The following is an 18,290-nucleotide window of genomic DNA, read 5'->3' as shown; positions in this document are numbered from 1 at the left end:
TAATTAAAATGCCAATGGAAACTTGAAAATGTAATTCCACAATAGCATCATCATTTTACCTGTATGTATATGTTTTCTGAGCAAAAATAAAAAATGAAAATGCAATAATTCATGTTGCATTTTCATTTTCACACACTTGTACGGCCGTTCTATCACCATATTAAAATAAAAATGGAAAAAGCTGCTTGACATTTAATATTTAAAGCTTATTCTTCTGTACACAGGCAGTGTTATGAATACAATGGAAGTGAGTAGGTTTTAATTCATTATATTATGCACATAACTTACATTTACTGTGCAATATTGAGCATTTTGATACTTAAATGGAGTTTGTGCCGTGTAAATGTGCCAAGTTAAAATACAATGGGGCCTAATGGACGTAATAGAATTCAACGCAATATATAACTCATAATAACTCATAAACTGTGCATCATTATAATGTTTCATCACAATGCAATCATGTACAGTTGACACACAATGGCGGAAATATAAATGCAATGGATGCAATGTGGATTGCCTTAGACTGTTAAAACTTCGAAAGCATGACGTTATCTAAATAAAACGTCCAAGCATGATCTACAAATAATTACTGTACACATAATCTGACTAACACACACATAATCCCCTTTGTAACACTGTGGGAGTAGATACAAATCAAAGGAGTAAAAAAATAGTGTAAGGAAGAACCCACTCCCTCACTAACTATTTAGGGTAACGCTTTACTTGAAGGTATCGACATAATCGTGACATGACACTGTCATAACTATGACATGACACTGTCATGAACGTGTCATAAACGTTATAAACAAGTCATAAACGTTTATGACTTCTGTCATTAAGTGTCATTCGGTTTTTGTCATGACAAGTTGACATTGTTTGGGTTGTCTTGATTATGACAACTTGACATTAATCAAAGTGACATTACCAGAAGTTGTCTCGGTCATGACAAGTTGACATTAAATTTGTTTGGGATGTCTTTGTAATGACAACTTGACATTAACCAGGATGACATTACCAGAAGATGTATTTGTCATGACAACTTGACATTAAACAGGATGACATTATGTCAAATTGTCATGTCACGTTTATGACTTGTTCATGACAGTGTCATGTCACGATTATGTCGATACCTTTAAGTAAAGTGTTACCCTATTTAGCTATTTTGTTCCCTCACTAACTATTTTCTTAATAAATGTAGACATTTATCTTCATAGCTTTTCTTTATTTTCTTTATTTAAAGTTCCTAGATCAATTAACAAAGATGAAGGATTGTTTGAACCAGAGAGGTGGCCTCTAATCCTATATGTTTGAGTAAAATGTGAGAGTTGTTTTTTGGACTGTTTTGAGAAACAGCACCAGAACAGTTTGAGCAGAGATAAGAAGAGTTCCCTCTGTGCTATTCTTTGTTTTCATGTTTTGAAGACTGAAAATAAAAAGTCTACCAGTTTTCCCAGCAAACCTTCCTGCCAGCGTGATATTTTATCTGCTTCATAGTTCCTCTGAGCTATGAGCTCTGAGTCTCACCTTACAACTAATAGTTTTTCAGGTATAGCTCATAACGTGTCGACTTGAGTAAAGCTAAGTTTGAACATGAACATGAACGGAGAGGGCGAACACACATAAAAGCCACACTCACCCCCAGCTTGCGGCTGCGCATGCGCACGTAGCCCTGCTTGACGATGTCGTTGAAGTTGGAGGCCATCTTCGGAGGGGGGGTAACCTGCTGGCCGTTGCTGTGGAGACCATCCAGATGTTTTCTTCCCTCCCCCTTCCTCAACCAGTCTCTCGCTTTCTCTTCCTACCGTTCCAAAGCTCCCGGCTTCTTGGTCCCGTGTGGCTTCCTCTCTTTCACTTTTAATCCTGTCCGTCTCTTCTTAGGAATTTGTGTGTTTCCTCCTTCTGACACTCCCTGTTTCTATTTATCCTCAACTTCGTCTCTCCTCTTTCGTGAAGCACTTCACATCTTGCCCACCATCCCTTTTCTCCTCCTTTGGTTTCCTTTCAAATCTCCTCTGTCGGATTTGTTCCTCTCCTTCTTTGCCTCTTGCTCTTCTCTTTTTTTGTTGTTGTTTCCTTTACTCCGTCCTTCTTTCATTCACTCTTCACCAGATGGGTCTTCCCTCATCTCCCTATATGGCATCTCTAGGAAATGTACAGACAAAGAGATATGTAGAGAGAGAGAGAGAGAGAGAGAGAGAGAGAGAGAGGCAGAAATGGATATAATATAAATATATATGAATCATTGAAGAGTGAGGAGCACAACATTACGGTCCATTACTCATGCTGGTGGCACACACCATTATTGAGGGCAAGTATATGGGATGGCTACTTGTGACATGCCTTTGTGCTGTAATGTCTGGTTTGAGTTGCCTTTCTTTGTTGGAGTCTGTGTGTGTGTTTGAATTTGAATAAATGAGCACAGGTTTGAGCGTGTGTGTGTGTGTGTGTGTGTGTGTGTGTGTGTGTGTGGCGCTATGGCATGAAGCTGTAATGCTCTACCAAGGATATCACAGGAGGCAGCATCTATTAGGAGGTATGTATCCAGGAAATAAAAAATGTATGAGGTTAATTCTGTTCTCTAATCAAAGCCTGCTTACCCATCATGCCACACGGTTTATTCCTTGCTTCCATCTAGTTACATTTACAAACACCCTGATCTCTTCATCCTTTCAAAGTGGCTGTAGATACGAGGTTACAGTATTAACACCTATGTGCAAATATGGAAACAGTGCCATTAGTGCTCCTCATTCCGTCCTTGTTAAAGCTGCACTCAGCCTTAACAATGAAATGACTGCGATGATGTGATGTAGGGCCGGGACGATATGCTTTTGTCCCGCTTGATTTTTTCACGATACATGGGCGCTGATTCGATTTGTGTTGCGGTTTATATTTATTGCGATTCTAGAAGTACTGGGATTAGATAGTTTTGAGATTTGACAAAAACAAAAGTTGAATGATACCCTTCTAGAGACAATATATCATGAGACATTTCTAAAAACGGATTATTTTCTAAGGAGAATGCACATCACATGTCAGTCAGTCAGTCTGACATTTATTTCATTGGTAAAGAAGAACATAACATGGATTTTTCTGCATTTTCTGCTTTCGCTCTGTTTTGCTGGAAACTGATATGATGGTGTCAGCGGTACTATATGAACAGAAAATATCTAGGTGAATCATTGGGAAAAACAAATAAACAAAACATATTGATTCTTGGGAAAATACAATTTTTTTAATCGTCGCAAAAAAAAAAATCACGTTACATGCGATTATCATTACCCCCTCCCCCCCACCCCTAATGTGATGTGTCACTCAGACACTCCATAGAGTTGAGTTGACTTTACAATGAGTGACCCATTTTATAAACATGGGCATTTGGTCAATAATGGTCAGTGTAACGCTTATCAGTTCAGTTTTCTAAGCACAAACGGACATTTGGAAAAACAGAAAAATGGGTTCAAATATCCAATTTTTCATTTTTTTCCACCTTGACAAATTAAAAAGTTGGATCTTTAACCTGTTTTTCCAATTTTCTGTTTTTTATTCAGGGGATCAGAAATTGAGAAAATTACAAAATTGCGTCTGAGCTCCAATTATTCAATTCACAGTTCACCTCTAGGTCGAACGGGTTGCTGGGCATAGGTGCTGATACCGTTGGTGCTCCGCTAATACTGAGCACCCCCGAAGCTGATCGCGGTTATTCAAAATGAAACATTGAAAACATTGCACCTTATACAAAAAAAACATCTGAGTTGCACAATTATTCTTTTTTTTCTCTTTAAAAGGAACATGCCAACTTATTGGGACTTTAGCTTATTCACTGTAACCCCCAGAGTTAGATAAGTCGATACATTCCTTTCCCATCTCCGTGCGTGTCGTAACTCTGTCTGATGCACCCACCGTTAGCCTAGCTTAGCCCAGATCCTGGAGGTAACCGGCTCCATCTAGCCTACTGCTCCCAATAAGTGACAAAATAACGCCAACATTTTCCTATGTATGTCATGTTGTGATTTGTACAGTCACCGTGTGTACAAATAACAAGGTCAAATGAGACACAGCCACCTTCTAACCGTATACATACTGGGAACTATATTCTCAGAAGGCGAAGCACTGCAACTTCTGCTGCTTGGGCGGAGTGATTTGCTCGCAGCACCTGAGAAGCCCCGTGGTGAGGAGCAGAGAGTAACAACGGTGCTTTTCAGGTGTTGCGCTAATCACTCCGCCCAAGTAGCAGTGCTTCGCCTTCTGAGAATATAGTTCCCAGTATGTATACGGTTAGAAGATGGCGGAAGAGGAATAACAACTCGACTATTCATAAATCATCATTCAAAAACTAAAACAAATATTAGTTTTTTACTTTGATATACACTACAACATATTCAGCATTTAAAATTGGTATTGTGAAACAAGGTTTTATAATTTCATAAATTATTTCAAAGATGAAAAATGTATGCAAGTCATCCTTGACAATGTAACTATAATCTCATTACACATTTTTTTCAAATGTAATCTGGGCTGATTATAGTTACTTTTTTTTTGTAATCTGAATCTTAAGTAATCCCAATTACATGTAATCATCAGTTATTACCCAACACAGTAATGAAAATCTGAACACATGCGATGAATGCATAATGGATAAATGCAATCAATCAAAATGTAAATAAAAAAACGGTCATCTCTATCCACTGAAAGTCTGTCGTAATGTGTTTTGTGACGTTTTCCTCTATGGAGGCAAGAGCTGTTAAATCATCTGTTACAAAAGAATATCCACTGTAAAACCGAACAATATGCTGTATGTAGGAGGGCACTACAAACTATATCCTCCGATTTGATTTTGGACATGATGGTCTCAAAAGCCAGTATGTCCAAGTCCAAATAAACTGTTATGTCACATTTAGCTGATACAGGAGAGAGAGCTGGTGTCACTGCTTCAGTCTGGGGATGGACTGCTTTAAGCACAAAGACACGAAGCCTGACCTAGTGCTGCAGTAAGCCATGTGTGAAGTGAAGTGCAACACACACACACACACACACACACACACTTCCCCTCCGGAGAGCAAGGACACTTGCCGTCTTCATTGACTCACTTGCGGTAATGAAACTGATATACAGGAGGTGACATGACTTATACAGCCATTTATGCATCCTGTGCATGCAGATGCACAACCTAATGTGTGTGTGTGTGTGTGTGTGTGTGTGTGTGTGTGTTTGCCAACAGGCTAAGAGCAGTGGGGCAGACATTTCCCATAGGGCTCAGTGGTAAATCTCCCCAACAGTGGAACAGAGACATTAAACTTTAAAAAGGGGATCACACACACACACACACACACACACACACACACACACACACACACACACACACACACACACACACACACACACACACACACACACACACACACCTGGCAGAAGACGAGATTGAGAGAGGCTTATCATTATGGCGATGTTGGTTTAGCTAAGTGGCTCAGACACAAAAGACTATTAAACACTAAACAAACACACAGAATCGGACTAAATTCAAGAGCACACAATCATGCAAACACACACAGATGTCAGTGACTAAACACACGTGCATATAAATGTGTGAATACAACAATAATCTTTGTTTGTCCTAATGCAGGTGTTCAATTGCACTACCTTTAATACATATTCTGTTCAGGATGTACTGTGTTCAAGGTGAGCTATTCATGAATTATAACATGAATAAGTCATAACCACAATACTTTGTGGACATTAGTATCTTCGCCATAAATACTTAAGCACATTGCTAAGAAGACTAAAAGCTTCTGGTAGGCCTTACTCCTCATTTTTCATTGAGTACCACCAGGTACCAGGCATAAAGGATTTGAGGAAAATATCACAATGTGACATTTTTATGTTAACAATGGATCAAATGACTATGTGTTATGTGGAACTTTACAGCCTGCAACTGTTTGGGTTCAGTCTCCCTGCTCATATTAACTTTCTTTCCAGCTGCAGCAGGAATCTGTTTACCTGTGAAAAAGGCTCTTATAAACCCAATGTGCACTACCTGCTCAGCATTTAACAGCAGACAGACACAGTTAGAGACTAGCTGGTGAACATAGTGGAGCATCTAGCAGCTACAGAGCATTTTTAGCAGGAGTTGGTGGAGACCAAAACAGAGCTGACTGAATAGCTGTTAGCCAACATGTTCACCGAAGTCTACAAGCAGTGACACATCAACCCGATAATCGGCCATCGGACAGTCTGGCGAGGTCAGTGACTCGAGTCTGTTCGGTGTGTTCCGTGCCGTCGTCCGTCCGAGGAGCTGTCGGCCTTCATTTTGGTCGACCTGACATGTTGCGTCGGAGGGCGGTCTTGACCAATCTTTTTTTTGTGAACAAGTTTTTATTATTTTGAATGTAAACACGTACAGCATTCAGACAACAGTACAGGCACATTGCAATCAAAAAGAGGAAGAAGAAGAAAAAAAAAAAAGATCTAGAGGCGACCCCCCATCTCCCACCCCACCCACCCTGGATCTCTGTAAAAACTCTTACAGGACATGAGAAACAACGTAACAAAAAAAAAAGAAAAAAAAAAGTGCACTTACAGTAATTCCTTAATCTTATCTGCCATTGTTTGCCACGCTAGAATAGTATCAGCTCCAGCACTGTGCATTCTTGCCACTTATAGCTCCATATCAACTATGTCAATGTATGTGTTAATCCATTGGGACTTAGTTGGGCTTAACCAATCTGATTGATGGAGTGCTAACCCGGAAATGACGAGCGGGATGAGCGTGACTAAGCCTCTCAAAATCTGACGAAAATCTTTTTTGTTCTGTTGCCAAAGTGGATCTGCACATTCTGCAGAAATCATTGTTGCTGCCCAAGCGGGTGCAATTCTTGGCAGGGATGCAAAATGCGGGCACAACATCAGCAAAGCAAGCTCTGGTCATGGCCGGGGGATGGGTCGCTGCTACCGGATGTGGGGTCCTCCGTGTCCCGCTGGACCTCCGACTGCAGGTCGAGGTCGGCAGCGAAGCTTTCTGGCAATAGCAATGTGCTTTGCTACGATAGCCAATCCCCACTGATCACGGTCCGTCTGCGGCTGCAGGACCAGGGGCTCACCGCCAGTGTTTCAGTTCGTGTTTAGATAATTAAAAGGTATTTATTTAGAAGCGGGCTGGCTAGTTAGTTAGCTAACGCTAGCTTGCTATTCCACCGAGCTTAAAGCTACATAAATAAGCCGGACAGAGTTGTCTAGGGCTGTCCCAGACGATTATTTTTTCGATTAGTCGACTAATCTAACGATTAATTTTTCGATTAATCTAACGATTAATTTTTTAATTAGCGATTATTTTCCCATTGCTCAATTATTAACAATTTACACAAAACAAATTTCAATAAGGTTCAATTCTCTATTTATTAAAATTGTTTAACACTGCACTGTTTGAATTTTTAAAAGCGTGGTGTCGCAACGTAATACATCCATGGTTGATGCTCCACGCCCTGGACAGTGATAGCTGATTGGACGAACGCGTCACGTGGGTCTGGCTACTCCTGAATTTCAAAATGACCATCATGGCGGCTCGTTGAGAATACGATCTCGTATTTTACGAAAATAGTTCACCGAAACGTGTTTCTGAAAACATTTTAAGCGAGAAATAGGCCATACAGTTGCTGAATCTGTCGTAGTTTGAAAGATTTTCGCCTACTTCTACTGGATAGTCACGTCGCGTTCAACGGATTAATTTGCATAAAGAAGGGCATTGGCCAGCTTTTTTGATGTGCAGCATTTATTCAAATGCAGCGCCGCCTTCCCGGGATGCTTTGCGGGCAACGTCAACCATAGGAATAAAGTGGAGCATGGGCACGGCCAGGTGGATCTGCACTGTGAGTGTTCCTTAACACTCACAACAACAATAATTTCTGCCGAATAATGCATATCCCTTAGCCCTCATTGCTACCGAAAATTGCATCCAGGTAGCAAGGAAATGCTACAATTGAGTCTGATAAAACATTGATGTCTCTAAACGTTCTAAAATTAGAATCATTGATGAACATGACAAAGAAATGTATATAGCCTAGTTTTTAAACAGTACTTTGCCTAATAAAATCATTATTTTCCCTTGTGGATGTAATTCTCGGCAGGGATGCAGAACTTGGCACCTGTTACCCACTGATCACGGTCCGTCTGCAGGACCTGGAGCTGACCGCCAGTGTTTCAGTTTGACTGTTAAAAAGTGTTTAGATAATTAAAAGGTATTTATTTAGAAGCGGGCTGGCTGGTTAGTTAGCTAACGCTAGCTTGCTATTCCAACAAGCTACATAAATAAGCCGGACAGAGTTGTCCCTCATCTGGCGATAGAAACCCTGCTTTCCCTGTTCTGTCCACAGGTACAAATTAGTTCTGCACTAGAGCCAGACAGATATATCGGCGGGCCAATATTATCGGCAGATATTAGGCATTTTCCAAACTATCGGTATCGGCATTTATAATGGCTGATAAATGAATATTTAAAAAATAAAAAAAAAAACGGACGAAACACCCTTCAATCATGTTCTGAGTGTTGGCATTACATAGTTTGTCCATCAGAGGGCGCTCTACAACGTCCCTGTTGGCAACACTCTTTGATTTTTTGGTTGTTATTGTGTTTTTGTTCAAAGGACTTTAAGTTTCAAATCTTAAGTTTGTATTTTTATACATTTTATTTATCAGAACTTTAATATATTTTGATGTTCCTCTGTTCTGTTGTGACAATAAAACAAACAAGTTTATTTTTAAACTGCATTATCATATTATTTTAGTGAGGACTCATAAATAACTACAAATAACTAATAGTTAGGGAAATTTGTTTATGTTTTGTTACGCGTTTCTGTATTTATTTATTTTTTTCAAATATATATCGGCCGATATATCAGAATATCGGATTTTTAAATCACCAAATATTTGTATCGATATGGGCCTTAAAAATCCTTTATCAGTCGGCCTCTATTTTGCACCAAATGTATCTTTTTGGATGCTTTTACATCAGGCCTTAGAGGTCCCCTAATACTGTATCTGAAGTCTCTTTTATATAGGCCTTAGAGGTCCCCTAATACTGTATCTGAAGTCTCTTTTATATAGGCCTTAGTGGTCCCCTAATACTGTATCTGAAGTCTCTTTCCCAAAATTCAGCCTTGGTGCAGAATTACAGCCACTAGAGCCAGTCCCACAATGAGCTTTCCTTAGGATGTGCCATTTCTGTATCTGTAGCTTTAAATGCTATTGAGGAGGAGAGAGGGGGGCAAGGTGGAGAGTGGGGGTGTGGCCTTGACCAACTGCCACTTTGCTTGTTTGCAAGCCATGATGTCTCTCTCTCTCATGGGCGGACCAAATTCTCTGGGCGGGCAAAGCAGAGAAAGGGGAGGTAACTTTCCTCCTTATGACATCATAAGAAGGAGATTCCAGATCGGCCCATCTGAGCTTTCATTTTCTCAAAGACAGAGCAGGATACCCAGGGCTCGGTTTACATCTATCGCCATTTCTAGCCACTGGGGGACCATAGGCAGGCTGGGGGAACGCATATTAATGTTAAAAAAACCTCATAAAGTGACATTTTCATACCATGGGACCTTTAAGACCTTATGTTAGAAAAGTTATGCTTGCTATAGTCTTTGCTTCATTTTAATGTTAAACTATTTGCATAAGAAACTGTGCATCCATTTCTGATTCTCATGTGATAATCATGATTATCACTGACCTTGTGGAAAGCACAGAAAACCCCTGAGGGCAGGGCATGCGGAGGAGACGTCAAGCCTGACCAGAGATAAGACATTTTCTCTTTGTGTGATATCACTCCCTTTTTCCCTATAAAAAGCTACTATTAGAGATTAGTCATTTTCTGTACTTATGATGAAGTGCTGTAAACTGACTCTACTTGCAGCAAGTAAACAAACTTTTAAAAGGAGAACTCCAGTGATTTTGTCCATTCTTAAAAAAAAAAAAAAAAAGTATCCTTACACCTTAATAATGTAATCTCTCATTATTTGGAAACTGCTGTCATTGAAATCCACAGTTTGATATCAAAACAAACGTTCAGGCTGTTCTGGTTGTGATGACTGCTGGGATACAGTGGTGGAAATCTGCTGTGTTTTAGAGAACAAAACAGGAAGAGTGCACTGTTCTTCACACTACACAGGCCTGAAGCTTTAAAGAAACAGTGGAGCAAGAGAAAGGGGACATTATTATGAGCTTATAAAACCAAACCCCTCCAATTTAATTTTTTTTTTTTTTTTTAAGTATTCCTGTTTCAGGTCATGTGTCTCATACAGAACTCAATGATCCACTGACTATGCTATCATAAGTCAGGTTTGATAATATGCTATTAAGTTCACTAAAACGAAACCTATAAGCTTCGGTATTGACATAAAAAAGCCATAATGACTTGGATAAGCACCATTATGACCAGAAGGACCGAATGCAATGCATTTACTGTATGTAGTGCCCTTATCCCAAAAACTCCTTCTGCCTCCCTTTCCATAAGCGTACAAATGTAACTAGGTATACAGTATTTTTTTTTTTTAAAGATTCTTTTTTGGGGCTTTTCCGCCTTTAATGGACAGGACAGCAAGGTGAGAAAGGGGAGAGAGAGGGGGAAGACAGTGATAGACCAATTTTATCGGCCAGCCAATATATCGGGCCGATATTTGCATACTGCGTTCGCCGATAGTTTTTTCCTGGCATTATTTACAGACAGGCGTCCACAGGCAGCTCTGTGTTGCTGGAGATGCTGCAGTTCACGTGCAGACCATGCACTGCCCCTCCCCCACTAGCAGAGTGCTGGTGCTGGAAGCCTGGCAGGCTTCCAGCACCATGGCAGTCTTAAATTACAAATCAAGCACTTTATTTCAATGGCAAATTTTTGAGGTTTATTGTTTTCTTAAATTATTTAAAAGGTGTTGACAAAGGACATTTTGTGATGACCTGATATATCTGTCTTATAATATGTCAGCAAGCAATGCATCATCAAGGCTGTGTTGTAGATGTTGATAAAAGCCTTTTACCCTTGCACAGTTAACCATATGCAGTGCACCCATCCATATGATGCACATTGCACACATAATTAGGGTGATATGAATGTAAGATGATTGCAGAAGTGACACTGATCTGTGTTTTTGTTTATTATTTTTAAAGAAATGGCAGAGCAGATTCCGAAAACAAATCCAGTGTGGCAGGGTTTACATTTTCATGATGTAAATTGAGGGAGCAAAAGCAGTATCGGCTCCAAATATCGGCTCAAGAAAATCGGCAGCCCGTATCGGTCATCGGCTAAGGCTGATGAAAAAAAAAAAAAAACGGTATCGGCACTAAAAAAATCCATATCGGTCGAACCCTAGAAGACATGCAGGAAATCGTCACAGGTTGGATTCGAACCCTGGACCTCTGCGTCAAGGCATAAACCTCTATGTATACTGTATGTGCGCCTGCTCTACCAACTGAGCCAACCTGGCCACACAGCATTTGACCACATTAACGTAAGAAATATTATATGGAAGCCTGAAACTAAAAACATTGGCAAACTGTTTTAAGATGTGAAAACAACACATTTTCAAAAAAAGCTAAATGATGACAGAGAACAGTGTTTAAAGGTAACTTATTCCAATCAGAAGGAGCCTGAAAGATAAAAGCTTCTTTTCACTGTGGTTGGGGGTCTGTATACATTTCCAATAGTGACATATTTTTTTTCTCACGAACATTTACTACAAAAAAAACCACTCAGTTTAATGAAACACATTTAGACCGCCTCTGGTGCGTCTGTCAGCTCTATATCACACATCATTTGGTTGTTCGATTTCAGTGTCTATTTTTTGCTACTCAGCTAAGTTTCAGAGCGTGTAATGTGTGTGGAAGACAACCCGAGCTCTGAGTGAATCCATTTTTTGGTAAAAGGCTTCCAATATTCACATGAAAAAGAAAAATCCTTTAGTAGTAGTAATACTATTTAGCACTGTCACTGTTCAAACATAAGGTAAAGACATATTTGGTCAAAAGATATGAAAAGATTGTGCAAATAAGACCAAATCCAAAGCCAGGGCATCTCAAAAGTCTTACAAAACAGATGTATAGAGGAGATCGCATTAGCACTGTAAAGCTCAGTCTGCAAGCTAAACAAATGAAATTGACATCCAATAAGGACATATAAACATTATTAGGGAGTAAATCATACTTTAAAAAAAATGGAGTGGGAGAGAGCATAAAAGAGAAAGATTAAAGAAAAGAAAAGAAAGAAAGAAAGAAAAGGGCATGGGTGTATTGGAGAATAAGAGTTAAAGGAAAAGAGGGAACATCATCATTACAACAGTCAACATTTACGACTACGACGATTTACGTCCCGGAAGGTTAGTATAACTTAGAGCAGTAACTGTAAAGCTTAAACAGATTAAACAGAACAGAAAAGCATACACCTATCCCCAAAATGACTCATCAAATGTCATTTTATTAGCCTCACCTAAAGTCATAAGATCAACATCACCAGCAGGGAAATAACTGGATGAAGAAAGTAAGAGAAAATACAATGAGAGAACAACAACTGTATAGGTTCACTTTATGATGGCGAGTTCATGGAAAACGTGGAGGCAGCTTCGGCCTTCTTGTGATAACGAAAAAGCTTCGGTTTGCAATCAACAATCCCACTAAGGGCCCTATTTTAACGATCTAAGCGCACGGCGTGAAGCGCATGGCGCAGGTGCGTTTAGGGCGTGTCCAAATCCACTTTTTGCTAGTTTGACGGCGGAAAAAAGGGTCCGTGCGCCGGGCGCGTGGTTCAAAAGGGTTGTACTTAGTGTCTTCATTAATTCATAGGTGTGTTTTGGGCATCACATGCAATAAAGCAATCAGAGTGTCATCTCCCGTTCCCTTTAAAAGTCAGGCGCGTTTGGACCTTGGCGCATTGCTATTATGATGGCGGATTTGCACCGTAATATTTTTATTTGTAATCTTTTGCATGTTTGTGTGCTGCAGCGCTTCTCTGTGTGTGTGCAACAAGCATAGTGTGTGCGCGCTGTGCACGAGCCTAGGTGGATTTTACTAATTTGCTGTTAAAATAACAATGAAATGCTGCGCTATTGACTTTAGACCACGTTTTTGTTGGTCAATGGCGCGATCACTTCCCGCTGCCTCAAGATAGCAATACGCCAAGAATTCACCTGAACACACCTCCCTGTAAGACCATGGGTGCAAAGATGGGCGCAGGTGCATTTGCTATTTAAACGACGTGGGCGCTGGACGGGAAACTGACAACTGCGTCGGTCTTAAACTAGCAAAGATACTTGCGTCGGGCTTTGCGCTGCGCCGGGTGCAAGATAGGGCCCTAAGTGTGCATGGTAGTGGAGGGAGAACTTGAAGATAAGTTTACAGAGCTTTTTCTTGACTGTGTCAAAGCAGTGGCCCCTTTACATCAGCTTAGCACTGAAGTCTGGTTAAATGTAAAGTTCCCTCATAATGAAACCAACACTACTTTGCAGGGAGTCCTGGGTACATTGAATTAAAACATTCGACTGTAATGGGCACACATGATAAAACAAAATAAGGCAGTATATCCTGTCTATCCTGTGCGTTGTCCAGCACACTGTCCTCTGTGAATCCTTTGCAATGCCCTGTACATTGAATAACTGCACTATTGTACAATATTGTATAGTTTGCTTACAACTGAGATCAGTATACACTATAGAATTTCAATGATTAAAATACATATATTAATATTTCTGTGTCTTTGACCTTTTTTTCTAATTTACTAAAATTCTTAATTAGGATCCTATATTGCACTAGCCTTCTTGGCTTAGCCTCAAGAGTATGCCATTGTGTATTTCACTGCACAATTTGTAGTGGCAAATAAAAACGTTGAAATTTGAAATCTTGAATCTGTTTTAATATTACCTCATAATATGTATTTTCAAACAATGAAAAGAAGGATTGGATTTTTTTCATTGGAATTTTCTCATACATCATGCAAACACAAATTACAAAATTAGATTTCAGTTTGATGAAATTATTTTTATTTTAATATTGGCATCTGTGGACTTCCATACCAACAACTGTGATCCTTGGATCCAAATTAATCTACGCTGTAGGCTAAATAAGCATCTGGGTGTGTGTGTGTGTGTGTGTGTGTGTCATAAACACACTGAGGGGGGATTACTCAGGATCCTGTCACAAACAGAGTACAAGAAGGGACAATAAACCTACTAGCCACTTCATTCCAAAAAGATTCCAAAAAGGCTCCAAGAACTTGTAGCCCAAATAAACTGAGTCACCTTTCCTAGCCCTGGATTTGGTCATTTAAAAGAATGTATCGAAATAATACAATACAAGAAAAACTAAAAGACAAAAAAGATATTGATTAAAAATAAAATGTCAATGGATGAAAACGTAGTGTCTTTAAGTACTTTGAAATGGGTTTTAAATTGCACCATCAGACACTGCATGAATAGTGACAAGTTATTGGAAAAACACACACGCACACGCGCGCGCACGCATGCACACACACACACACACACACACACACACACACACACACACACACACACACACACACACACACACACACACACACACACACACACACACACACACACAAAAGGCATCTTGTCGAGGCAAGATCTAATTCATAGCCAGGGCAGAACATTGATTGACTGATGCAGCCTCATTGATCCTGTGCTGGCTCTTTCTGTGTGTGTGTGTGTGTGTGTGTGTGTGTGTGTGTGTGTGTGTGTGTGTGTGTGTGTGTGTGTGTGTGTGTGTGTGTGTGTGTGTGTGTGTGTGTGATGACACTGAATCAATGGAGTGTTCACAGTCTATTCCCTGACAAGCCAGCAGCCCTTGCAACAAACACACATCCAGCCACAGTTCAGGCTCCTCTGATCGACGCTGACAACAGTGTCTGTATCACTATCAAATGAACTGTGATGCATTGGTGTAATGAGCGTGAAAGAGATGGCACTCTCTATCATAAGTAATATCATCAGCGGTGCTCTGCCGTCATGCACACGTGGGCACCAATGTTTCCTTTTCTTTTATAAATTAATTCCACGGATCCTCAACTTATGTGTGCGTCTCACTTACTGACAACACAGAGACAGCAAACACGCAAGCAACTCAGAAAAAAAGCCCCTCCACCACTTTATATCTATTTTTGCCAGTCCTCACCATGGAGTACCTGCTGCTCCTTTTAATGCAGCTTCTATTGTGTATTGACTTGCATGTGTTAAATGTGTCTTAATGTGTCCTGTCTGGATGTGGTATGATGCGTTTTAATGTAAACATGTTCATTAGCAGTCTTTGCACGTGCAAACCAAAGACACATTTCTGTTTTTCTGCACACAAAAAAAGGGAGGCACCAAAGTTTCAAAATGCATACATAGGGGCTGCAAATTTGGAACGTAAAAACGTTAATGAAGCAGATTTTCGTATGTTTTCCCTTTAAATGTTGCTCATTGTGAGAACATGTCATCTGATTACAGCTGTGTGATATAAACAGCAAATATACAATAGTATTTTTTTTAATTACACAATTTACTTACAGATCTGAAGAATTTCCCACATTAAAAATGAACAATACACAAGGCTGAGCTGTATATGAACTGGCTGACTGTTCAAAGCTGTATGAGTATGGGTCGGCTGTCTGTGTTCCAACCTGCAACTACTACATTTCCAACAGACAAAAAAAAAAAAAATATATATATATATATATATATGTGTATATATGTGTGTGTGTGTGTGTGTGTGTGTGTGTGTGTGTGTTTATGTATGTTTGTGAGTTATGACCTTTATCCTCTCCTGAGTATTTTCCTTCTCAGGCTGAGACTTTTGAACATCACAAATCACATCTGGTCAGTATCGCTGTATGCCTCGACACATACACGCACGCATGCACGCACGCATATACACACACACACACACACACACACACACACACACACACACACAGCCACCTGTCTCTCCAGCCTCTATTGCCTGCAGACAAGTGACTCATGAAATCAGTCAGCCAATCAGCCCCTATTCCTCCATGCCTGTCTCCTCTCTTCTTCTTCCATTCACTCTCAGTTCCTCCTTTTCATCCTCTTCTTCTTTATCTCTCACTCTTCTCCTTCCATTCAAACTTATTCATTCATTTTGAAATAATCTACATACCTTCAGTACGTATCAGTCAGCCCATTTATCTTAGAAGTTGGATACATTCTGACATGCACAGGAGCTGGTATTATCCACATACTGAAGTGTATCTCCTAAATTCCAGCAGGCCTCTCTCCACCAAGCAGTTTTCTGCAGACTTTCAGCTATTTCATATCATGGCAATCTGCTATTTTTTGGTGTACAAGTGGAAATGTTGACCAGATGGCTTGGTGTCTACTAAGTGCTAGTTAGCACGTGGCTACTATACCTGCTGCCTGAGGGGATGCCATCTCCACTCAGCCCTCACATGTCTTGAAAATAACATGCTTACATCAGAATGTTGTTTGTGGATTTCAGCTCAACGTTCAATACAATCTCTCCCAGGTAACTGATAGGCCAACTTAGCAGCAGACAGATCCCAGTCACACATCTCCACCCTGGTTAGGAAAGCTCAGAAACAGCTGTATTTCTTAAGGAAACTAAAAAAAAAAAAGCTAAATTCTCATGCCAAGTTCTTATCAACTTTAACATAGGAGCAACAGAGAGCATCCTGACATCATGGCATGTGATGTGCTCGGCCCGGGACAGCAGGGCTCTGCAGCGGGTGATAAAACCACTCAGAACATCATTGTTAGGTATCTACCGAGCACCAGTGATAGCGGTGAGGTGAGGGGCCTGTGCTGAGCCCAAAGGAGATTAAAAAGACAACAGCCAGCTAGCCACAGTGTGTTCGCCCTGCAGCTGTCGGCCAGCGATGCAGAAGTATCTGCTGTCGGACTGCAAGACTACAGAGCTTCTTTCCTCAGGCTGTGGCACTCCTCAACTCGTCCTCAATGCTCCATCATCCAAAATTGGGATGTTTTGTTACACTTCTCACCCGCACATAGGGCTGCACAATTAATCACAATTTTATCGAAATCGCAATATGAACTAGTATAATATCCAAATCGCAGGGGGCGCAATATTTGTTAAAGGCAAAAACATTTTTTTTTTCAATGAAAATGAGAATAATGATACAAAAATGATCATTCCCTCCAATATCGTGAATCATATCGCAATATCAGTCAAAATAATCGCAATTAGATATTTTCCTCATATCGTGCAGCCCTACCCGCACATCCTGTTACTGTGCCCTGCACAACAAACTCGAGAGTTTGATATAGTCAGAGGTCCCGACCCATGAATACTGAGGCACCCATAGTACTCACGACACTACTGTTGTTTACCAAGAAATAGTTCCAGCATGGAACTCGTTTTAAAATTGTGTACAGATTAAACACAGAGATTCAACATATTAACCAAGTGGTCTTCAGAACTTTGGAAAGAGCCAAGTCGGCTGTTTCTCCCCGCTTCCAGTATTTATGCTAAGCTAGGCTAACCCCGTAGCGGTAACGACATGCTTTGCGCAATTAAATTAGGTTCATATTCATTTAAGAAATAAGCATATTTAAGTAAAGGCTCTCTTTAAGTTTCGGTGAACAGCGCAAAGATTTCTGGCTGATTCTTTATACATTTCTAAAGCTTCACTTGTGATGTATCACCATCAAGAGAAAAGCCCTCATAATCGACGACATGTCATCTCATGTTAAATCTACAAATCAATAAAGAAGGAAAAGGGAAAGAAAGAAAGACAACAAGGCAAACAAAAACCCATGGGGAGAGAAAAGCATAAACAAAGGGAGAGAGGAAGAGAGCTGCTGAAAAATCAAAGTAACTCTGATGATTCTTTATTGGCTGATTGAATGTCCTTGTTCCAACAATAATGAAACTGTATCCACTGCCAATCTTTTTGGCATTTTACCGCACGGCTGTGTATGTCTGTGATAGGAGCCTTTCCTGTATGAGAAGAAGTTGAGCTTTTCTAACCCAGTTACACTCTGTAGCACCTTTCAACAAGCACCAGCTCCCTCCCTCCTTCCCTCCCTCCCTCCCCTTTCTCTCCTATTTCTCCTCCACTCATCCTGGTAATCCCTCTATCACATTGTCTGTAATCCTGGCCCATATTATTATCCTATTACTGTGACACACAACTGCACATATTCTCCACAATGGTACACACACGTACTGTATGTGTATTAGGGGTGTAAGAAAAAAAATCGATACACTTGAGTATCGCAATATTTTATTTAGGGACCGTTCGGTATTTATGGAATGGACCACCGGAGGAAAAT

The 18,290-nt window shown here is 40.2% G+C and overlaps 1 protein-coding gene across 2 annotated transcripts in view; it reads right to left on the bottom strand.

Annotated features, from left to right (window-relative positions):
• The window catches only part of dok4 (docking protein 4), an 89,241-nt gene that overhangs the window by 49,611 nt on the left and 21,340 nt on the right, over positions 1 to 18,290 (bottom strand). Inside the window, exons 3-4 of one of the 2 annotated variants that reach the window (XM_035999887.1) lie at positions 1,931 to 2,142; positions 1,637 to 1,870 (exon numbers count right to left, since the gene is read on the bottom strand). In XM_035999887.1, coding sequence (XP_035855780.1) covers positions 1,637 to 1,702 — 66 coding nt within the window. In that variant the 5' untranslated portion in view covers positions 1,703 to 1,870; positions 1,931 to 2,142. Of the gene's footprint in view, positions 1 to 1,636; positions 2,143 to 18,290 lie in introns of both variants that reach the window. The other variant, XM_031292738.2, reaches the window with a different exon arrangement.

The sequence above is a fragment of the Sander lucioperca genome, chromosome 3 (genome assembly GCF_008315115.2).
Source record: "Sander lucioperca isolate FBNREF2018 chromosome 3, SLUC_FBN_1.2, whole genome shotgun sequence".
In the NCBI taxonomy this organism is placed as follows: Eukaryota; Metazoa; Chordata; class Actinopteri; order Perciformes; family Percidae; genus Sander; species Sander lucioperca.
This window is presented reverse-complemented; position numbering and strand designations above follow the sequence as displayed.